The sequence below is a fragment of the Panthera pardus genome, unplaced genomic scaffold (genome assembly GCF_024362965.1).
Source record: "Panthera pardus isolate Hobbes unplaced genomic scaffold, ASM2436296v1 HiC_scaffold_17, whole genome shotgun sequence".
Classification (NCBI taxonomy): Eukaryota; Metazoa; Chordata; class Mammalia; order Carnivora; family Felidae; genus Panthera; species Panthera pardus.
Window position 1 is genome coordinate 15,660,307 of NW_026526732.1, and position 24,018 is coordinate 15,684,324.

At 42.1% G+C, this 24,018-nt stretch overlaps 1 protein-coding gene across 5 annotated transcripts in view; it reads right to left on the minus strand.

Moving 5' to 3' along the window:
* CCDC170 (coiled-coil domain containing 170) overlaps window positions 1–24,018 on the minus strand; it is a 107,819-nt gene that overhangs the window by 50,230 nt on the left and 33,571 nt on the right. For 2 of the 5 annotated variants that reach the window (XM_053904377.1, XM_053904376.1), the window contains exons 2-4: window positions 11,267–11,395; window positions 9,220–9,476; window positions 4,708–4,852 (exon numbers count right to left, since the gene is read on the minus strand). In XM_053904377.1, the coding sequence (XP_053760352.1) occupies window positions 4,708–4,852; window positions 9,220–9,476; window positions 11,267–11,395 (531 nt within the window). The remainder of the gene's footprint in view (window positions 1–4,707; window positions 4,853–9,219; window positions 9,477–11,266; window positions 11,396–24,018) is intronic. The other 3 variants (XM_053904378.1, XM_053904379.1, XM_053904380.1) reach the window with 2 other exon arrangements.

Sequence of the window (24,018 nt, forward strand, 5' to 3'; positions counted from 1 at the left end):
GTAAAAATGAACAATTTGAAACCACTTCCTCTAAGCACCTCTGATCTGCATACCCCACTGACTGCGTTATCTAGACGAGAGCAAGCAGGGTCCCTCCATTCACTCAAAGGAGCACATTTTCAAAAGCAGCCTCTACACTCTGTTATGAGCAGACCCACAGATCAAATTAAAATTAATCAAGAGATAGCTACAGGGCAACACGGAGGACAGTCCTGCCAAATGCTTCCCGACAGAGCGAGTGACAGAGCAAGCGTCAGCAAGCCCCTGGCTTCAGTAATCTGGGGGAGCTGATATTCTACAGAGATTACAGTAGGTGAGGAAGCAAGGCAGTTCTATTCTGCCCCCATCTCATGGCACCAACTGCCTCCAAGGCACTACCTGGCACGGGGTGGCGGCGGGGGGGGGGGGGGGGAGCCCTACGGAGATGAAAGCAGGATTCTCTTTTGAAAAAGAAAATCCTTCTAATTAATATCAGCATAGAAAAATCGGGAATAACACGCTCAAGCAGTGGCTATCATTGGGATTAGGAGAACTTTTCACTCTGTGTTGTTGTGCATTTGGGTTGTTAGCAGGAAGCATTAATAAGATTTGTAAGATGTATGAGGAGGGACAATGAAATCAGACAGGATCCTTGGCCCCGAGGAACAAGCCCCCCCCACCCCACCCCCTCTGCACAGCTCAGTGGGTAAGGACACCCATAGGAAGCGCCCTGAGGACGCCCATAGGAAGGGCTGAGACTTCACACTCCCGAGTCAGCATTTGTGTTAGGGCTCTGGGGGGAAGTGACCCATCCTTAAGCCTCAGAGCTTTGTCAACGTGGTGCCCTGCTCCCACCTCAGGGCTGTTTCCTCTTTTCCTGAGGAAATACTGTTCCGCCTGTGTGTACGCTCAGTCCCCAACAGCTTCCAAAAGTCCCCACCTCAGAGGGGCGCTCCTTGGTCAGTCTACTACACTAGCCTCCCACACCTCTAACCTGCCTCCCTCTGTATCTCCACATCCCGACTGGTTTTTTGTCACCTTTTCCTACATGGCAGAATACTACATATTTATTTCCCCCTCATCTTTATCTCACAATAACGAAAGCTCTAGGAGAGCACAGACTCGGTCTTAATCTCATTCACTGCCGCACCACCAGCGCCCAGAACCGTGTCCAGCATATAGTAGTCACTCACTAAATATCTGCGAAATGGACAAATGCCAAATAAGTCTCCTTGGAATGCCTCCTTGGTTTCCTGGGAGTGCACATGCACATTAGGAGAGCTTTAAAAATGAGAAAGTGGAGGCACCTGGGTGGTGCACTCGGTTAAGCATCTGACTCGATCTCAGCTCAGGTCATGATGTCACAGTTCATGAGTTCAAGTCTCACATCAGGCTCTGCGCTGATGGTGCAGAGACTGCTTGGGATTCTGGCTCTCCTTCTCTCTGCCCCTCCCCCACATGTGTGCGTGCAAATAAATACATAAACTTTAAAAGCCAAAATAAATAAATAAAAGAAAAATAAAAGTGAGGACACAGCTTTGAAACCGAAGGAGTGCTTTTGTCCCACTTCTCAGGGGAACACCTCGTGAGTGTTGATCAAAACAGCAACCTTTGTGCACCTTGACCAGTGATTTTCTTTTTTAAATACCTGCTCACGTATTGGGGATGCTAAAGCCCTAGGATCCCAATATGTGTTTTAAAATACAGTTTCTATCACTCTTCGGGTATGCTGAGGCCAACAGATCCGGAGAGAGCTGCCGCTGAAAAAGAGTCTGTTACTCAGTGCTCAAGAAGAGGGGGCAGGCCACACCACACGAGGCCACACGGGGAACAGCCAAGTCAGTCAGGAGACACAGAGAAGCAACAGAAAACAGGGGCAAGTCTTTGTGGCAGTTTCCACAGGAAGGAATGAGCAAGGTGGGGTACGCAGGCTTGGGATTGGCTAGTTTGAATAACTGCAGGAGCGCAGGGGTCCCCACTTGTCTGGTGCCCACCCCCGTGGTGATTAGGGAAGGGGGGCAGTGGCCCAGAGGGTAGAGCCTGAGAGAGCGAAGGGCTGGGATGTGGGAGTGGTTGGTTTGCACAGGAAAACCATGCTCCCAGGAGCCTCTTTTACGAGGAACTGGTTAACCCCGGGAGACAGTCTCTCCCGGGTCAGCAAGGCCCCACATGTCAAAGCATCTGGAAAACAGAAAATCATAAGGCATAATGAATGCAGCACCGACACCCGGATTAGCACCTGGAGACAGTCTCTGATGTGAGGAAAGGGGGTCATGAAAGAAGGAGTTTTTTCATTCTCTTTGCTTCTCCCTATCACTTGGCTTTAAAAATAATCCCCCAAATGACCCTGCACAGGGGACTTTGACATCCAGGCTCCCGGTCACAGGTGAGCAACCGGGAGGGGGAAGAGATGTGCCCAGCACCCTGGAGCTCATCGGGTGGACTCTAGGCCTGGACTATCGAAACCCATCGGTGAAGAGGAACACTTCCCGAAGGAAAATAAGATTATTCTGCAGCTGTCAGCCAGTGCAGTTGGGGAGCTTATTCCTACAACTTTGAGGTATGGTCTTTAAGACTGGCAGCATGCGGGCACCTGGGGGTGTCAGTTGGTTAAGTGTCCGACTCTTGGTTTTGGCTCAGGTCATGATCTCATGGTCTGTGGGTCAGAGCCCTAAGTCAGGCTCTGCACTGACAGCGAGGAGCCTGCTTGGGATTCTCTGTCTCCCTCTCTCTCAGCCCCTCCCCTGCTTATGCCCACGTGTGCTCTCTGTAAAAAATAAATAAACTTAATTTTAAAAAGTGGGCAGATGGGGTGCCTGGGTGGCTCAGTCGGTTAAGCAACTGACTTCAGCTCAGGTCATGAATTCATGGTTCCTGGGTTCGAGCCCCACATCCGGCTCTGTGCTGACAGCTCAAGAGCCTGGAGCCTGCTTTGGATTCTGTGTCTCCCTCTCTCTCTGCCCCTCCTCCACTTGTGTTCTGCCTCTCTCTCTCAAAAATAAATTTAAAAATGTAAAAAGAAATATCTTTAAATGGGCAGAGGACCTGAATAGCCATTTTTCCGAAGATGACCATCAGACACATGAAAAGATGTTCAACGTCATGAATTATCCAGGGAATACAAATCAAAGGCACAATGAGATTTCACTTTATATCCATCAGAATGGCTAATATCAAAACGATAAAAAATAACTATTGGTGAGGATGTGGAGAAAAAGGAACACTTGTGCACTATGGGTGGGCATGTAAATTGGTGCAGTCACTGTGGAAAAACAGTCTGGAGGTTCCTCAAAAAATTAAAAATAGATTTACCGTATGACCTAGGATTCCACTTCTCAGTATTTATCCCCCCAAAATAAAAACACTATTTAAAAACATATATGTACCCATATGTACACTGAAGCATTATTTACAATAACCAAGAGAGGGAAACAACCTAAGTGTCCATCAACAGATGAATAAAGATGTGAGACTATATAAATGTATAATATTATATATCATATAATATAATAATAATTCTAGTATATATAATAGACTACTACTCAGCCATAAAAGAGAATGAAATTTTGCCATTTGTGACAGCATGGATGGACTTAGAGCGTATTATACTAAGTGAAATAAGTCAGAGAAAGACAAATACTCTGATTTCAGTTACATGTGGAATCTAAAAAACAGAACACATGAACAAACAAAACAAAAAGGCTCATGTATATGGAGAACAGAATGGTTGTTACCAACGGGGAGGGGATTGGGGGGATGGTGAAATGGGTAAAAGGGAGTGAGAGGTACAGACTTCCAGCTGTGAAATGAATAGGTCATAGAGATGTGGGGTGAAGTAAGGTGACTACAGTCAATGGTATTTAGTACATATTTGAAAACTGCAGGCAAGCAGATCTTGAAAGTTCTCATCACAAGAAAAAAATAATAAAATTTCTGTAACTTTTTCTGGTGACAGATGGGGACTAGATTTACTATGGTGATCATTTCACAATGTATATAAGTATCGAATCATTAGGCTGTACATCTGGAACTAATATAATATTGCATGTCAATTACACCTCAATTTTAATGAAAAAAGATTGGCTGCAAGGAAATCTGTGAGGAAGCAAGGATATGTAAGGTGTGAAATGAGCAAAGATATGGCGAGAGCCCCAACACTTTCAGGTGCCCTAATCAATCACTATGTGCCAAGTGAATTATTCACTTGATAGAACTAATTTAATCTTACTCATAACCTACTATTAAAGTAGGATTTTTATTATTTGATTTCAACAAAAATTTAAAAAGTACTTTAGAACTAATCTTAACCTTCTACTCAAGAAGTATCCCAAAAATGACACAGTTGGTTTTGGTTTTGTGTGTGTGTGTGTGTGTGTGTGTGTGTGTGTGTGTGTGTGTGTGTGTTTCTGTCTGTAACTAAAAATACTCTCCCCCAAAATACATTGTTAAAATGAATAATTAATCGTATTTGGCAACCTGAACATATTTTAGACAAAACAATTAATCCTTTGTGGAGGGCAAGTAATCCCAAATAATGTTAGAAAGGACTGTGGAATTGAGTCAGAGAGGTGATTAAGGTTTATCTCAGGTCACACAGTCAAGTAATGCTGTACTTGGGCTACTGTTCCATTCTCCTATCACCCCCACACTCTACCACAACGTTTCCTTTCATGGCACATGTCAGAATGACTGCTACATTTATCTTCTTTTTCATGTGCATACAAACACCTTTAGAATTAAATCTTCATCTGACGCCTTTTCATTCTTCTTGTCCGGATCTAAGCAGTCACAAAGTTGAGCTAGAAATTCTTCATGTCTCCTGCAATTCTTTGAGACTTGCTTCTTATTCTCCTCATTTTCCTTTAAACACTTTCTATAGGGCAAATTAACAAATAAGTCAAGTTTTAACGCCATACAAGAGATCATTCATTAAACAAAGTTCGAAACTTAAGTTCTCTATATCCTATCACCATTTTCAACACAATACAGTTTCCCAGACACAGAGCACATCGTTGTCATGCAAGCCCCATAAGGGAAGGAGAAAAGTGAAAAACATCCTGGGTATCTACGCTTTGCAGAAATGTAGAAAAATCTTCACGGCATCTTAGATCTGGTAACAGCAAAGGAAACAGACTCTCTGCCTCTTGTCCTCCACCAAATAGGATTTGCAGAAGCAGCAACAAATCTCTAGATCACACATGGATATATATAGTCATGGGTCTCCTTTGGGTTTTCATGAGTAAAAAGGACAGTGCTGCTATATTTCCTTTTTTTTAATTTTTTATGTTTATTTATTTTTGAGAGACAGAGAGAGAGCGTGAGTGGGGGAGGGACAGAGAGAGAGAGAGAGAGAGAGAGAGAGAGAGAGCCAGAATCCAAAGCAGGCTCCAGGCTCTGAGCTGTCAGCACAGAGCCAGATGTGGGGCTCGAACTCACAAACCTTGAGATCATGACCTGAGCCAAAGTCGGATGCTTAACCGACTGAGCCACCCAAACACCCCGCTGCTATTTTTCTTCTAGTGCATCATCCTTTGTTTTATTTTCAGACATTACATAGTGATCTATAAGGGTTAGTTAGGGCATTCCCTGGTCCATGGCCAAGCATAACTATAATAAAAAATATATCAGGAGCAGGGGATGTTCCCCCTCTAGAAAAAAGAGATGTTAAATCACCAGCAAAGACTATTATTAGTTTTCACACATCCAGAGTTTTTAAAGAGTACTGATATGGGCCAGTCAAGGAAAATCAGTTGATTATGCTCTGCTATGAATATTTCATTTCAAATCTCAGATAGGTTTGCTGAAATAGTATAGTCTATTTCTAATGCTTTAAATGTTAGAGACTAAGAGACCATTAAAAAAATAGACATACTTTAAAGACAAATTAGAATCATTTCAGTAATTTGGTATCATTTTTTCAGTACCCTAGATAATAAACATGATTATTGCTTTCCCTTTTTACCATGTTGAGTGTTTACTGCAAATTCTTTCACTCTATTCAAAGATTAACAAAGCATGTAATTGCATATACTCAAAATCATATCAAATTTCTATTTAGAAAAATGTATAACAATAAAAGACCAACATCAGTATATCTCTAGGTTCTTATTTTCAGCATTTAAAAGGTAATATTTAGTCATCTCTCTGACTCATGAAAGGCACACTTAATGCTATGATTCTGATGGATTTACATGTATGATTCCACACATTCTCTCCAAGATTTCAATCTTGTTTCTCAATCCTAAGGGTTGCTGAACTATTTCCACTTCTATTCGCATTTCACTTTGACCCAACAAAGTTCCAGTAATCTACCCTAAGGACATAATCACATAAATGTGAAAATATGAATGCACATGAATATTTATTGCATCTTGGTTTATAATAATTTTTTGAGTAGAACTAACCTACGTGCCTACAGGAAATAGCAAAGAGAACTGGTTAAGTATGGGCAATAGGTGGGGCGCCTGGGTGGCGCAGTCGGTTAAGCGTCCGACTTCAGCCAGGTCACGATCTCGCGGTCCGTGAGTTCGAGCCCCGCGTCAGGCTCTGGGCTGATGGCTTGGAGCCTGGAGCCTGTTTCCGATTCTGTGTCTCCCTCTCTCTCTGCCCCTCCCCTGTTCATGCTCTGTCTCTCTCTCTGTCCCAAAAATAAATTAAAAAACGTTGAAAAAAAAAATTTTTTAAAAAGTATGGGCAATGGGTATCATGGGCTATTAAAAATGATATAATGAATGCCTTTTTAAAATATCTACAATATATTATTCAGTAAGAAATAGTTCATTACATGATATAATTTATGTACAACTATATGAAAACCTGTCCACCAAAATGTTAAGTATAAACTCTTGGAGAATCATAAGGTCTTGAGTAATTTTAATATTTTTGGCAATCTTCTATATTAAAAAAATATTTTTATTACATATCATTTTATTACTCATTTATTTAGTAAATATTGATTGGGTACTTACTATGGACCAAGCCCTATTAAAGATACTCAAGACATAGTAGTAAATAAAACAGATGAACATCTTTGCCCTCATGGAGCTTATGTTCTAGTTGGGAAGATGGACAATCACCAAAATTAATGTATGTAAAATAGATACTATGTTATTTAAAAAGCTGGAGAGAAGAAATTAAGCAGGAACGGGGGTGAGAAATATTTGGGGGGAGCAGGGTAAAATTTTAGATGTGGTCACTCATGGAAGACCTCATAAGAAGGTGACTTCTGAGTGAAGATCTAAAAGGAGCAGAGGGGTAGCCATGCAATACTTGGGGGAAGAGCTTTCCAGGCAAAGGGATTAGCAAGTGCAAAAGTCCTGAGGTAGGATCATACCTGTTATGTTCAAAGGACAGCGAAGATGGAAAGAATAAGAGAGAGAATGGAAGCAAAACCAGGTCAGGATGAGCCTTCTAGGTCATAGAATATCCTTTGTCTTTACCCTGAGTGAGAAGTCATTGAGGATTCTGAGCATAGGACCGAAAAGATCTAATTTGAATGTTTTTATAGGATCACTCTGGCTACGAAGGGCACAGGTGGAAGCAGGAAAATCACTTAGGAGGCTACTACAAAAATCCAGGAGAGAGATGGTAGTCGCTTGAATCAGGTGACTGGCAATTAGGGCAGCAATGGGAAGTACTCAAAATTTAGATTTATTTTGAAGGCAGGGATGATGGAACCTGTTGAAGGATCAGACATGGAGTGTGAAAAAGCAAGAGGACTGAGGATGATTACCAAGACTGTTGGCCTGACGGACTAGAAGAATGGAATTATCACTAAAGGAGACAAGGAAAAGAGCAGGAGGATTCTGTGGAAATAGCAAGAGTTTCGTTTCAGCCATGTTAGGTTTGAGATGCCTGTTGGACATCCACATGGGGATGCTCAGTAGGTAGTAAAATATGTGAGTCTTGACTCTGAGAAGAGATCTAGGCTAGACAGAGACATGTGGGAGTCACTAGCATTTAGATCATCTTAACGTCATGACACAAGATCACCAAGAGAGCGAATTTAGATAGAAACCAGAAGAGATTCGAGGACTGAGTCCCGGGGCACTCCAGTCTTTGGAAGTCGATGAGATGAGATGGGAAAAATAAAGGGACTACAGCAGGGCAGCTAGAGAGGACAGGTACAAAGCAGCCATGTGTAGTATCCTGGCAGTCAGAAGAAGAAAGTGGTTCAAGGAGAAAGACCAACTGTGACCGATGTACTGGTGGGTCAAGTAAGATACAGACTGATCATTTAATCTGTAACATACAGTCACTGGTCACCTTAGTGAGAGGTGTCAGCGGAGCAGACCCAAGAGAGGAGAGGAGGAGAACTGGAGACGGTGAGTCTATACACACATTGGAAGGAGTTTTCCTGTAAGCAGAAGGACAAAAAGAGGACAAGAGTTGGAAGTGTTGGGTTGTTTTTTTTTTTTAATGTTTATTTTTGAGAGACAGAGACAGAGTGCGAGCAGGGGAGGGACAGAGAGAGAGAGTGAGACACAGAATCTGAGGCAGGCTCCAGGCTCTCAGCTGTCAGCACAGAGCCCGACACGGGGCTTGAACCCACGGACTGTGAGATCATGACCTGAGCCGAAGTCGGACGCTCAACCGACTAAGCCACCCAGGTGCCCCAGTGTTGGGGTTCTTTTTCAAAGATGGAATAAGTAAAATAAATATCAAGTATCCTATTATTAAAGTTATTTAAGTTATGACACATAGAATTTTAAGAGTATATTTTAGGAACAACTAGTTCCCAGTTTTGTCTCAATAATTACCTTTTGCCAGAACTAAGTGTGGAAAACCCAGATTTCATGAGTTCTCTGCATAAACTGGCAATAAAATCTAATGAGGAGTGTTCGGGGTGGTCTGGAGTGGTCTGGGCTTCTGGGGTATTTTTACAGCCAGCTTCCGAATAAACACCTCCCTCTCTGTGTATTCCACCACCTCTGGTTAAACCTCTACTTACAGAAAATCTTCCAAATTATGTATACAGGCATTTGCAGCCCTAATCAATTGGACATAAACATGCTTAGGACAAGGCCTTGTTTGTCAAGGTTCCTGGTAACATTGAGAAATGAGCTTGAGAAAAATTTTCAAGACTCCAAAGACATTTGAGGTCAGTAACGTTTTTCTTCTTCAAATTGAGTTTCAGGGCCAAAGAAGGCAAAACACCAGGACCTTCAAGCGTGTGTCCTGCTATCAGAAGCTAGTATTTTAACGCTAACTCAACTAACAAATACATCGAAATACCCTTACTGTAAGTTCTCGTCTAGTTCCGCAACTTTCTTCTTCAACTCCTGGTTCTCCTTGATTGCGGTGTGAGCTGTGATTTCGGTTCTAATTTTAGAAGTGGCAAGTGCTGCTGATTCTTCTTCCAGCTCCTGAACTCTGTGTCTCAGAGAGGTGAGGAGAGATGATTTTCTAGCATGATTTTCTTTGTAATTCTCCATTTCAGCTTTCAACGCTTGACAGGAGGCTTCTTTCGAAAGCATCTTGGATCGGAGGTCTCGAAGCTAACATAGAAAACCCATAAAAGGAGGAAAAGGATTTCAGTGGCGTAAGTTCGAAGTACCTCTAAGAAACCCAAAACCATGGGGCGCCAGGGTGGCTCAGTTAAGCATCTGACTTTGGCTCAGGTCATGATCTCACGGTTCCTGAGTTCGAGCCCCCCATGTCGGGCTCTGTGCGGACAGCTAGGAGCCTGGAGCCTGCTTCAAATTCTGTGTGTCCCTCTCCCTCTGCCCCTCCCCTGCTTGTGCTCTACCTCTCTCTCTCAAATATAAGTAAACATTAAACAAATTTTTTTAATTTAAAAAAATAAAGAAACCCAAAACCATAATTTCAAATCTCACACATTTGTACATGACCTAATCCAACTTTTATTTTCTTTTTTTCCTATTTGCATCTGTATCACCAGATGAGAAATTATGCCTAAAGAATGGACTTCATGCTATGTCTCTTTCAAAACCATTGGGGCAATGTCTTGGGGGTGATTCAGTGCCACTCAAGAGACATTTGTGGTGTTTTTTTGCAAAAGCAATAAAATATTTTGCAATGGTAATTCATTTTCTAAATCTGTGTTGCTGCTATTGCTGCTGACAGACAATGAAACAAGAAACTTAAAATACTTGTAATTTCATGGCCACAAGTGGTTCCTAAGTAGATACAGACTATTTGACATATCACTGTATTTCTTCCACTTGCCTTCTAGATCCTTATTGTGGGCAATAAAATAATAATAATAATAATAACATTTCCAAGAAAAATATGGAAGAAAAGAAAAATCCTTACAAGATGTATACAAAAGAAACATTTTAACTTATGAATTCTGTGCCATCAAAATACTGAATAGGATGTCAGGCCCCCCCATAAGAAAACTTTATGAATGCATGTACTGATTTGGAACCGGGAGTATACATGCATACAATTTTTCACACACATACAAGGTATCAAATCATCTCTCGGTGGGGTCCCAGCAGCCTAGTGAAAACACTAGTTATCTCCCAGGCAAGCCTAAGACTCCCTCAGGGCCACCAGGCTGTGAACAGAATGGACCTAGAGAGACTCTCTCAAGAAACTCCAAAATCGACCAGATTCAGCCAGGAGGGTAGATGGATCCCAATCATCATCCTAGAATCTCCCCAGCCAGTCAGAACTACCACTATCCCAGGAATCCAGAATTCCATCCTAAGAGCTCCAGATTGCAAACAGTCCACATTAAAGGAACATATTCAGTAAGATGCCAAAAATGCCCCAAAGCCAAGGCAGCTTCAACCAGAGCCATCAGGTGTCCCCAAGTCTCTCAAGGCTGTGAAGCCCCTCTGACATCCAGAATGCAGCCCATGTCACCTCGCTTTGCACCACGGCAAATGCATAACCTTTCAGGAATTCTCTACAAGGGGAGTAGGTGCACCATAACGGAATAAGTATAACCTTCGCCGAAAGTTGTAAAGCTATATCCCCCCCTTCCTGTTTCTTAAAGTTTCTTTATTTATTTTGAGAGAGAGAGAGAGAGAGAGAGAGAGAGAGAGAGAGAGCATGCACAAGCAGGGGCATGGGGGCGGAGAGGGAAGGAGAGACAGAATCCTTAGCAGGCTCCACGCTGTCAGCACAGAGCCTAACATGGGACTCGATCCCACAAACCATGAGATCATGACCTGAGCCAAAGTCAAGAGTCAGACGCTCTTGACTGAGCCACCCAAGCAGCCCATCCTAGCCTATTTCTAATCACCTCTACCCTCTGCTTCACTCAATAAGAAACTAAAATGGCCCACTTCTGAGTCATGAAGATGCATAATCTTACCTCAGACTGAGCACATTCAAATTTGACCAAAGTTGCAGCAAGGTCACTTCGAGCACTTTCGGCCACATTCCGATAGTGGTGTAACTGCTCCCTAGTGACCGGGACTTCCAAGAGACGGTCGTAAATTTCCTGACAGGGTTCCCCCAAAAGACAAAATATAAAGAAGAGTTTTAAACAGTCTTTTCTGTGCAGCTGTAAAAAAACAAGATTAAACACAGAGCATTCTTTGTGGTCCAAACATCTCGAAAATGCTGCCCAGGGAAGTGTCTCATCCAGATCATTTCATTCTCAAAATTCTGAAGGAGGCGGGAGGCAGCCCAGGAACGAATGATGTGCTCCCCCAGGATGGCATTTAAGAACTGGCCTTTGCCACTTTAGAAGGCTTCCTTCCACCCAAGTCAAATGCTATTTGACCTCTTTCCAGAACTGATAGAGTCCACAAAGAACTGTCAGAAGAGACGCGATGTGACAAGGTCCACAGCAAAGAGGGAGTTTTCATTGTCCTTATGTTTCCAGGTAACAAAAATCATCAATTCATCTCATCTTTTGAATAAAGTGTGCCATGTGTTTATCAAAGAGATCATGTGAGTTAAAAGTAAAAGACAGTCCCCTTCGTAATTATTCACGATACCACTTATTCTCAACCTCACAGCCTATCTCAAGGTCACGATGGTGACTCAGATGAACGCAGAACATCGGTGATCGCACGGCAGTGCCTGGGGAGTCTCTGTGGAGACTCAGCTCCGCTGATGGCTGCCAGTGCAGAAATGTGGATCCCAAAGTGGCCAAATTTTTTCCAATTTTTCAAGCAAGTCATATATTCAGACTTTTTGAAGTAAAAATTCCCAGTTTTTGCAACTTGGCAACTAATTTAAATGTTTAAAAAAGAAACACCGTGTGATCCAAATAAACACATCTGCAGAGCAGATTTGATGGGTTTGGCCTGTGGGTCATAGTCTGTAACCTCTCCTTCTGTTTCTGTCTTACTCAGAATTATTCCTGAGCTTGGATGGATACCTCTGCCGACCTCTGTGAAGTTTCCAGGGCCTGTGGTCTTTGTGAAAGACGTACAGGAGAGCCATTCATTTTTGAAGAAATACGAAAGGGGTCACATAAAGGAGGGTTTCCTGGAATTATCTAAGAGGCCTCAGAGGACACACTAGTAAAACTGGCTTATGGCTGCCCAGCTGCTGAACTGCCAAAGACTACTGTTTGGAAATATTCATGAATGCAAAAGTCATCTCAAAGCCCTTCACTGTGTAACAAGCGTTGTCATGACTCGTGTGTTTCGATCCACAAAATGCCAAACAAAACCTCCAGTGCACTTAGCAACAGCCAGTGTTTGCCAATCACAACATATCCAAGAAGATGGTAGGTATGTACTTCTGGGGAGAAAGCATAAAATGTTTAACTGGATCTAATAAGAGAACCACATCCTGTTCAGCCTCACTTAATATTCAGAAGTAACTTACCCACAGCAATAACCACCACAGCAGTATTTTCTAAAATAGGCCACATAAGGACCTTTGGTCACTTATGAGTGGTTTCAACCAAGATATGTACAGCACACGGTTTCATAAAATTCATTAGGAAAATAAGTTCTTCGATAGCTATGATTCTTTCTTTCAGTAACTAACATCCTTTTTCATTAAATGATGTAATCATTCCATAACGTCATACCTCCTTCTTATGAACACATAGTGCCCACTGGACATAATATTAAAAGGCACGCAAGACCATTTTAGGCATGGCCCTTCATTTTAGGAGGTTACCCTCTAACGCAGAACACTATCAAAAAGCATTTACATCTCCAAATGTGCACGGGTGAAAGAAACAACCCATTAAGATCTCATTACCTCTGATACTGGAACGGGACCCACATCACGCAGACTCCTGATTATTGAGTTTAGAAGACAATTGTTGGGTTTAAATCACCCTTTAAATCAAGCAGACTGGAGATTATTCACCAACACATATTTACTGAAAACTTACTCAAGGTCAGGCACTGAGCTTACAGCCTACTAAGAAAAAAGAGCATTTACCAGACATCCTTAATAATGATTATATAATTACAAACTGAAATACAAGCAAGGAAAGAAAGAAGCGGAAAACAAAGGAAACTGACATATGATCAGAGAAGAGGGAAGGAAAGATTTCCCTAAAGAAGTGATGATTGAGTAGGCATTAAATAGGCAAGAGGGGGCACCTGGGTGACTCAGTTGGTTAAGCGCCAATTCTTGATATCAGCTCAGGTCACGATCTCAGGGTCATGAGATCGAGCCCTGAGTGGGGCTCCACACTGGGCATGGAGCCTGCTTATGATTCTCTCTCTCCTTCTCCTCTGTCCTTCTCCCTCACACAATGTGTGCTCTCAATACATTAAAGAAAGAAAGAAAGAGCAGGAAGTACGGAAGCAGGTGCAACACACATCATTCAAATAGCCAGAAGTCTCAGCAAAGGTCCTATGGCAGGATCGTGCTCTGTGTGGTCCACGATCTGAGCAAAGGCAGTGAGGTTGCAGGACGAGAGCAACTTAAGAACAGTGCCTTGACAGGCAGCTCTGAGCTCATTCACATATGTTAGTGCCACATCGGCACTACTCTTTTTCAGAATATTCCTGGCTACTCTAACTTATGCCTTCTGCCGTGTGAAATTTAGAATCAGCTTATCAAATTCCCAAAAATCCTGTTGGCATTTTTATTGGGATCGAGTTAATTTTACAAATAAGGAGTACTGACAACTTTTAAATACGGAGTCTTCCAACAGCAGTCCTTTTTTTTTCCCATTTGTTCGGGAATTCTTTTATGTCTTAGTAGCTGTGATGATTAATTTTATATGTCAGCTTGACTGGGCCACAGGGCTTCCAGATACTTGGTTCAATATATTCTGGTTATGTCTGTGAGAGCGTTCCTGGTGAGGTTAGCATTTGAATCGGTAGAAGACTAAAGCGGATTGCCCTCCCCGGCGCGGGTGGGTCTCATCCAATCCTCTGAAGGCCTGAATAGAACAAAGAGGCTGAGTAAGGATTCTCTGTCAGACTGTCTTCAAGCTGGGACATCGGTCTTCCCCTACCTTTGGACTGAGACTCAGATAGGGGTTTACTCCGGCTCTCCTGGAATCTCCGGCATGCTGACTGCAGATCTTGAGATATCTCAGCCTCCATTATGCACGAACCAATCCCTTATCATAAATCTTCATGTATATATTCTCTCTCTCTCTCTCCCCCTGGAGAGAAAACCCTGGAGAACCCACCTGAGCCCTAGAAACACCTCTGTGCTAAGAAGGCTCTGAAGCGTGCCACAGAAAGCCATTCCTTCAAGACGCTCTGGGAGAGCTTGACTGAGAGGAAATGAATGGCAGTGGCATGAGAGGACGACAGGGACATGGAGAGACCATGCAAAAGCTGAAAGAAGAATACATGAATGTATTTCTTTATGACTAAGCTCTTCCCTCTTAGCTCTGAAGTCACCCTATATAGATCCTTATGCAGTGTTCATAGCCGTCTCCTAGATACCTCCTGTTTGGTTTGGAATACTTCTTTCATCTGAGTCAAGAGCTTGGTTGTTGTCATGGCTCTTTATTTTCTGGGTTTGTGATGGTTTTCTACTTTATTACACTGCGCTCAGAGCACATCGATTGCATTCTGGGCTGATGCTCACTGGCGTACCCCAGTGTGGTGGACCAGCGTCCACTCTGGATTGGGTCTATTCGGACTGGAAAGTGCTTTGGTACATGAGCCGTTAACTATTTTCCCCCCATCATCCTTGTCTATGTTATTTCTACTTCAGGGAATTTATTGAGGTTTTGTGAATGCTCAATTTTATGAAAGTCTTATGGGTACTCGAAAACAGGGTGCCTTTTCTATCTTTGGGGCTTGGAGCTCAACATCTATCAATTAGATAGATCTACCTTACTCATTATTTTCATTGGGCACTCCTAGCCCAGCCTCATTTCTTTTTTTATTTTTTTATTTTTTAAAATTTACATCAAATTAGTTAGCATATAGTGCAACAATGATTTCAGGAGATTCCTTAGTGCCCCTTACCCATTTAGCCCATCCCCCCTCCCACAACCCCTCCAGTAACCCTCAGTTTGTTCTCCATATTTATGAGTCTCTTCTGCTTTGTCCCCCTCCCTGTGTTTATATTTTTATTTCCCTTCCCTTATGTTCATCTGTTTTGTCTCTTAAAGTCCTCATATGAGTGAAGTCATATGATTTTTGTCTTTCTCTAATTTCACTTAGCATAATACCCTCCAGTTCCATCCACGTACTTGCAAATGGCAAGACTTCATTCTTTTTGATTGCCGAGGAATACTCCATTGTATATCTATACCACATCCTCTTTATCCATTCATCCATCGATGGGCATTTGGGCTCTTCCCATACTTTGGCTGTTGCTGATAGTGCTGCTATAAACATGCGGGTGCATGTGTCCCTTCAAAACAGCACACCTGTATCCCGTGGATAAATGCCTAGCAACGCAACTGCTGGGTCGTAGGGTAGTTCTGTTTTTAGGTTTTTGAGCCTAGCCTCATTTCTATCCTTTACTCTGTCATGAGCTGAGTCCAACCTCCCATTACTACCGTAATTCTCTATTACCTTGTAGCTCTTGTTCTCTTGCCTCAGGAACACTGGTGCTGAGTTGATGCAAAGATTCAGAACTTGATCTTCATTGCAAATTGTACCATACAGCATCGTAACATGCCATTACTCATTTCACTTACTCCTTTCTTGCTCTGAAAACAGCCTTTTCTGATAATGAGACCGTGATCCCTGATTTCTTTTTGTTTGCATTTGCCTACATACACCTTTGTTCCCCATTTTTATTTTCAACCTTTCTGGATCACTTCGTTTGAGATGTCTCATATGTAATAAGGTTAGTTTTGGCTTTGTGATCAATCCTAACATTCTTTTTCCCCAGCCTGGATGACTCTACTTTACATGTGTTAACGTGACAAATAAGTTTGGTCTTAGTTCTGCCGCATTCTTTTATGTTATGCTTCTTGTTTTTATCACTCTTTCAAAATCCTTCACCACAAATCTGTTTGCTTTGCTTTGTTTTGTCTGATAACCGGGAAGGTTTGTATCTTTGTTCTAGTTTTGAATTTATAACTATAACTTTAAATAATACCTTTAACATCAGCTAATTCATGATAACAGCATATCTTCTCTTCCTTGCCCCTTTCGTCCCTCCCTCACAACTTCTAATTTTTTATTTTTATTTTTTTGAGAGAGAGAGAGCACACAAGTTAGGGAAGGAGGAAAGGAAGAGGGAGAGAGAGAATCCCAAGCAGGTTCCACAGCGAGCAGGGAGCCCAACACAGGGCCCATGGCGGGGCTCCATCCATGACCCTGGGATCATGACCTGAGCTGACATCAAGAGTCAGATCTCCTCTCCTTGTTTGCTGCATCTTTCTTGAAGTCCTGAATCTCTGCTTTCTGAACATGTTTCCGGTACGTGTTGGCTTTACTCGATTGTTCTATGCATGATGAATGTTTCGTCACGTCTCTTCCCATCACAGCAACAGTCTTCTAGTAGGTATTCTTCATCTATCATATCTGGGGAGCAGGAATCTTGTCATATGTTTTTTAACATATTTTTTAATGTTTGCTTATTTATTTTGAGAGAGAGAGAGCACGTGTGAGGGAGCAGAAAAGGGGCAGAGAGGGAGGGAGGGAGAATCCCAAGCAGTCTCCACCCTCAGCATGGAGACTGACATGGGGCTCTGTCTCTCAAACCTTGAGATCACAACCTGAGCCAAACCAAGAGAGTGGCGGCTTCACCGACTGAGCCACCCAGGCGCCCAGGGATGTTGCTCTATCTTTAAATAACTCCTGTGTTGTTTCCTTTTCGATTGCTCATTAGAAGGTGAGTGCTTGCTGGGCCGCCTGTGGAAGAGGTCTGTGTGCATACAGGGATGGGAATGTAGTGTCACGTTCTAGACAAGAAGGAGTTTCCCTACGACACAGGATTTGTGTATAACTGCGTTAGACCCATCTTTCATTCCAGCCCGTGCACAGAGGCAACCAGAGGGCTTATCACTATGCAGACTCTCCATGCGCCCCCTGCTCTGCAGCTGCCTACAAATCTGGCTCCTGGCGTGATTTGTATTTGGCCCTTCCGCTCCTACTTTTTGGAAACCGAGCAGGTGCGGAGAAGCTCCAGCGGCCGGTCCACATACCTCCATCCTCTCTTGCAAACAAGAGATTTCCACTTGACTCCTCTGAGTCAGCCACTCACCTTGGCAAAATAGGCTTTCCCAGCTCTTCCTACCCTCTGCAGCGATGCTCCCAGTGCTCCCCCGGCCCCTCCCCTCAACCCCTGCTGCTTTGGAAAGGCCTGCCGCCTACTTCATGTTACAAGATTCCAGCCATCTCCTGGATGTACCCAAAGTGGAACTTGTTTCTCACTTTCCTTGTCACTTGTGGCTAATTTCCAGGAATAGAAGGGAGAAATGCTATCTGCATGCCACCACTTTTAAACTAGAAGTACCTACCTAGACAGGTTGTTTTTTTTGTTTGTTTTTTTTTTTTTTTTTCGTTTTTTTTAACTAAATGGTCTTAGAGGCATTAGGAAAAAATGCCCTTTTAAAAATTCTCATTTTGAAAAAAAAATCTAATTAAAACAATGTGATATCCAGCAGGAAATCAACAGAAAGATCCATAGAAACGCCAGGAACAGTCTTTAGTCTCTGTGCTCAGAAGAATTTAGGGTATGAAAAAAAGAGGCATTATAAATAGAGGGGGGTGGGGAGGGTGGAAATATTGGTTAATAAATAGTGAAGCTAGAGGCACCTGGGTGGCTCAGTAGGTTAAGCGTCCAACTCTTTTTTTTTTTTTAATTTTTTTTTTAACGTTTTATTTATTTTTGAGACAGAGAGAGACAGCATGAATGGGGGAGGGGCAGAGAGAGAGGGAGACACAGAATCGGAAGCAGGCTCCAGGCTCTGAGCCATCTGCCCAGAGCCCGACGCGGGGCTCGAACTCACGGACCGTAAGATCGTGACCTGAGCTGAAGTCGGACGCTTAACCGACTGAGCCACCCAGGCGCCCCTTAAGTGTCCAACTCTTAATCTCAGTTCAGTTCTTGACCTCACGGTCGTGAGTTCAAACCCTATGTTGGGCTCTGCATCCAGTGTGAAGAAGAAAGAAAAGGAAGGAAGGAAGGAAGGAAGGAAGGAAGGAAGGAAGGAAAGAAAGAAAGAAAGAAAGAAAGAAAGAAAGAAAGAAAGAAAGAAAGAAAGAAAGAAAGAAGGAAGGAAGGAAAGAAGGAAAGAAAGAAAGAAAGAAAGAAAGAAAGAAAGAAAGAAAGAAAGAAAGAAGAAAAGAAAAAAGGAAAGGAAGAAAGAAAAGAAGAAAGAAAGAAAGAAAGAAAGAAAGAAAGAAAGAAAGAAAGAAAGAAAGAAAGAAAGCACCTAGGTGGGGGTTAAGCGTCTGACTTGGGCCCAGGTCATGATCTCACAGTTCGTGAGTTCAAGCCCCGCATCAGGCTCTGTGCTGACAGCTCGGAGCCTGGAGCCTGCTTCAGATTCTATGCGTGTGTGTCTCTCTCTGTCCCTCCCCCACTTGGGCTCTCTCTCTCTCTCTCAAAAATAAACATTTAAAAAAATTTTTAAAAATAAAAGATAGGCTTGAAGCACTGAATATTAAAAATGCAACCATAAAAAGTATTATATAAATTTATACGTATCTATCTGGAGAAGGATTTTCAAAGCATAGAAGCAATGAAAGAATATCAAAGAAAAAAACTCACATATGACAACAAAACCTTAAAACTTCTATACATTAGGGGTGCCTGGATGGCTCAGTCATGATCTCACAGTTTCAAGCCCCACATCAGGCTCTGAGCTGGGCAAGGAGCCTACTTAACATTTTCCCTCCCTCTCCCTCTGCCCTTCCCCTGCTCATGTACTCTCAGTCTAAAAAAAAACAACAACAACAAAAATTACAAAAAATACCCTAGAGAAAAACCTATAAAAGAACTAACAATTAACAGAAGAACTACAAATGACTTATAAATGAGAAGTATACTACTTCACTGGTCATCAATTAAATACAAATTATACTATCAGTTAGCTATTATTTCTGATCTTTAATATTGACATGTTAAATATACTTAATCAAGTGTACTATGAGATAGTTCTAAAAAAAAAAAAAAAGGAGTGAAAGAGTTCTACGAGAAATACATGTTATACACTGCTCATAGAAAGATAAGCTGGCACAAACTTTCCGGAAAAAAACTGGCAGTGTGTATCAATGAAATTTAAATTAATACTATTTGCCCCAGTGAGTTGCCTTCTTACAATCTCATCTAAATAAATGGAAATACACCCAAAGATTAAATACAAATATATTCAGAGAAACAGTCATTAGCAAAATGTTCCAAAAATACTCAACAACAAAATCACAGAAACAATTAGAGCTCTAGAACAGAAGTGTGTTAACATGAAGAAAAGAAGAAAAATAAAATGTTATATTCACACAATAAAGTTATATTCAGTCATTAAAAATCATGTCGCTGGAGAATCTTTAATGATAGGGTAAAATGCAATATAATTTTTAGTGAAAAAGACAAAATATAAAGTTACACATACAGTTTCATGCCAGTCATGTACAAAAACCTAGAGGTATAGTTCACTAAACATCAGGCTGAAAGAAATTGTTTCATGTATATCAAACAAAGGATTAAAACGTAGAATATTTTGAACACCTACAAATTAATAAGAAAATCACGACAATAAAAATGAGTATGTATATAAATCGAGAATTCTCATTAAGAGAAATACAAATGGCCAAAAAATACACGAAAAGATGCTCCAACATCCATAACAATCAGGGAAATAAGACTTAAAACAAAGACACACCATTTTTGGTATATCGGTTTGGAAAAAATAAAAGGTTTGATAATGTCAAGTGTTAGCAAAATGTGAGGAAAGGGTTATCTTCATATGTAGCTGCCAGGAATACGAAATGGTTAAACCCTTTTGATAGTCTCACTAGTTTCACTGTATTAAAATCAATGTATTACGTCTATTAAAGGCAAATACCATCAGGCCCAGAAGCTCTATTCTCTCCACAGGAAAAATGCTCATACATGTACATAAAAATATGTATAAGGATATTCATCATACCATTATTTGTAATAGAAAAAAGGGAAGGGAGGAGGGCTGAAACCATATAAATTCCCATTGACAGGGCAATTACTAAAACAAGGCATTTCCAGGGGCACCTGGGTGGCTCAGTCAATTGAGTGTCCAACTTCAGCCCAGGTCATGATCTCACAGTCCGTGAGTTTGAGCCCCACATCAGGCTCTGTGCAGACAGCTCAGAGCCTGGAGCCTGCTTCAGATTCTGTGTCTCCCTCCCCCTCCCCCGCTCATGCTCTGTCTCTCTCTCTCTGTCTCTCTCAAAAATAAAGATTTAAAAAATTTATTAAAAAAAAACAAGGCATTTACATATGGTGCAACACACAGTATGAGCTATGTATGTTTGAACATAATATTATCTCTAAGATATACTGTTGAATAAAAAATAAGAGAGTGTAGATCCATGGCTTGATACTCTTTTTCATAAAACATATAAAGGGGGGAAAAAAAAAAAAACATATAAAGGGGGGAATATACTATGTATTTTCTATAAATATATTTAGAGGGAAAAAAAAGAAAGTGGTCTGAGAGCATACACATCACCTCAATAACAATACAGTACTTACCTCTGGAGGTAACACAAGAATTAGGGCTGGGGGTGAAGAGAACGCAATGGTTTGTTTTTTTCAAGACGGGTGTATTTATGCACTATTTGCACAATTAAATATAATTTAAAGAAAAGAAAAATACTGGAAAGAAAATGTTAACTGTAGTTATCTTTTAGTTATAGAACTGTTATTTTCCTTATTCTATATTTCCATATTATCCAAATCCTTGACGATGACCACATATTACTTTCATAATCAGAATAAATGTCTCCCCCTTAAATTAAGAAAAAAAAAAGGAGCAAGGACAAGGACAGACAAAAATCACCAACCCTACTATCAAGTGTCTTTATGAGGAACGTGAGCACAGAGAAGCCACTCTAGGCAGCACAGACGACTCAACCCATGTGACAGCAGACACTTCAGGGGGTTTGCTCTCTTAATTAAGCCTTTGTGTAATGAGCAAAATTTTGTGAAAATTCTTCAACTTCTTCTATAAGTATTAAATAATCTTCACTTTCAAAAAACTAATTTTCCCCTATTTAAAATGGCAAGATTAAAAATTCACCCATTTGTCCTCACATGAGGACAATCTAAGTTATTAGGTATCTCTCAGCTAACCCAGGAAGCAATTTTATATTAATTTTAGAAAGCCGACTACATATTATTTGATGCTACTACCGATATTATTATGATAATGATCGAAATTGCCTCACAGGGTGGCTCACAGTCTTTTCAGAAAAAAGGGTGGTTTCAAAGCTCAATGGCATAGAGAAGAGATAAGCTTATTCATAATTTAGTACCCAATGTGCCCAATTATCTGACCTGGGGACACTGTCTTGGGCCAGTCTTGCTACTATGATATTTAGTTGTCTTATTATCCCACGGACAAAAAAATGACAAGAAAATCACTGCCTACCTCTGGCACACAAAAGCTCCTAATCCATTCCTATCTCCCTCTCCCATAACCAATCTTTCCTTTTTTTCCCAGCATTATTCCATGCTCTAGCGCACAAGTGTTTGACTGAGGCTCTCCCAGTATGGGATGCTTCCGGTAGACTCTCTCTGTCTCTCTCTCTCTCTCTGTGTCTCTCTCTCCCCACTCTTCAAGCTTCCAGTGCTGTCCCAGTAAGCAATCCCTTCTAAGACCCTTTCCCCTACTCTCCAACTTCTTTTCACCAAGTGGTTTCTTCCCTAATTTACAGTGCATAAATTAAGTTTTGTGAATTGCATTCCTCCAGCCTAATCAATGCTCCAGTCAATTTTTGACCACTCATCAGTTCTTCCCCCTAATTTGAGGGACTTTCCTGGTCCTCCTGCTTTTCTTTCTTTGCATATGTGGATTTGGTCTCTGGGTCTCACTGGTGCCTGCAGGGCATAGTGTGAGGGGTGCGGAATCCAGGAAACAAATCTGAGTACCTGCATCTTAGCAGTTGTGGGAAAAGTTTTAGCGAAGACATTTCTACACAAAATCAAGTGTTGTGGAAAAGCTGATTATTTTTACATTATTTTCCAATCTTTTGCCTCTCGGATGTCACTCTTACTCATTAATTCAATTTCTGGGGAGCATGGCAGAGCAGGAGGACCCTACACTCACCTCATCCCATGAATACAAGTAGATACAGTCACATCAGTGTAAATAACCCAGAAAATCATCCAAAGACTAACTGAACAGATTCTCCACAGTTAACTGTAGGGAAGAGGTCACATGGAAGAGGACAGGAAGCACAGAAATCAGGAGTAAAGAGACCTGCAGGACTGTCCCCAGAAGGAAGGGATACCATAGGTGCAGAGAGGGGGGAGAAACAGACTCTCGCATGAGGGAGCCTACATGGGGAAGACGAATCCCCATAACATTTGGCTTTGAAAACCAGAGGGGCCAAATTTCACAATTTCTTACGATCGATGGGGTTTAAAACCTGGAACTTTAAAAACCTGGAACTTCAAAAATCAGCAGGCTGTAGGAGAGCCAGGAGCACAAAAGGAAACTGAGTCCCTGCCCTTAAAGAGACAGCACAACAAATAACCCCTGCGGAGATATAGCATGGAGGCAGGAATTTAAAAAACGCCTGGGGTATACGGAAGGGAGATTTGTTTACTAATTTCAGAGTATGTGCTAGTGGGGCAGGAATCACTGGGATACTTCTCTAGGAACAAAGGAAGTGGTGTTACCATTTTCCTCCCCCACGCCTCACCATAAGCACAGGAACACCTGCGGAAACCATCCCTGGGCCAACACTCTAGCTACCTAATTTGCTAAAGGTGTGCCCTGCCCTCACGTTTTCCTGCAGATCCAGGCCTGCCTCAGTCCTGGGGCCTGCAGGTCCCCTCCCACAGATGCCCAGTGTAAACCTTGCTAACACCACACATCCAGCCACTGCAGGCTTCTGCGAACCCACCTCCTCCAACCCAGTCTGCCTCGGTCCTAGCAGCTGGTGCAGACCTTGCCAGTACTGTGCACCCTGCCTCCACATTCTCCTGAAGTTCAGTGCTACTGCACCTCTGATAAATGCCTGGTATGACAACTTAAGCTCAATGTGACTTCAGACTGGCCAACTAACACCACAAAAACCACACACTGCCCACCACAATAGGCAAAGAGAGCCATTACAGATGACTGGTCTAAAAGCAAAAGGGGCTCAGCCACAACAGAAGGGCATACACAGCACACATAGGAGACACCCCTATTAGTGCCAGGTTCTGGTAAACAGGGAAAACTGCACCACAGGGCACTACAGGACTGCTTCTTCATAAGGCCACCACTTTTAAGAGCAGGAGATGGGGCGCCTGGATGGCGCAGTCGGTTAAGCGTCCGACTTCAGCCAGGTCACGATCTCGCGGTCCGTGAGTTCAAGCCCCGCGTCAGGCTCTGGGCTGATGGCTCGGAGCCTGGAGCCTGTTTCCGATTCTGTGTCTCCCTCTCTCTCTGCCCCTCCCCCGTTCATGCTCTGTCTCTCTCTGTCCCAAAAATAAATAAAAAACGTTGAAAAAAAAAAATTAAAAAAAAAAAGAGCAGGAGATGTAGCTGACTTTCCTAACACATAGGAACAGACACAGAGA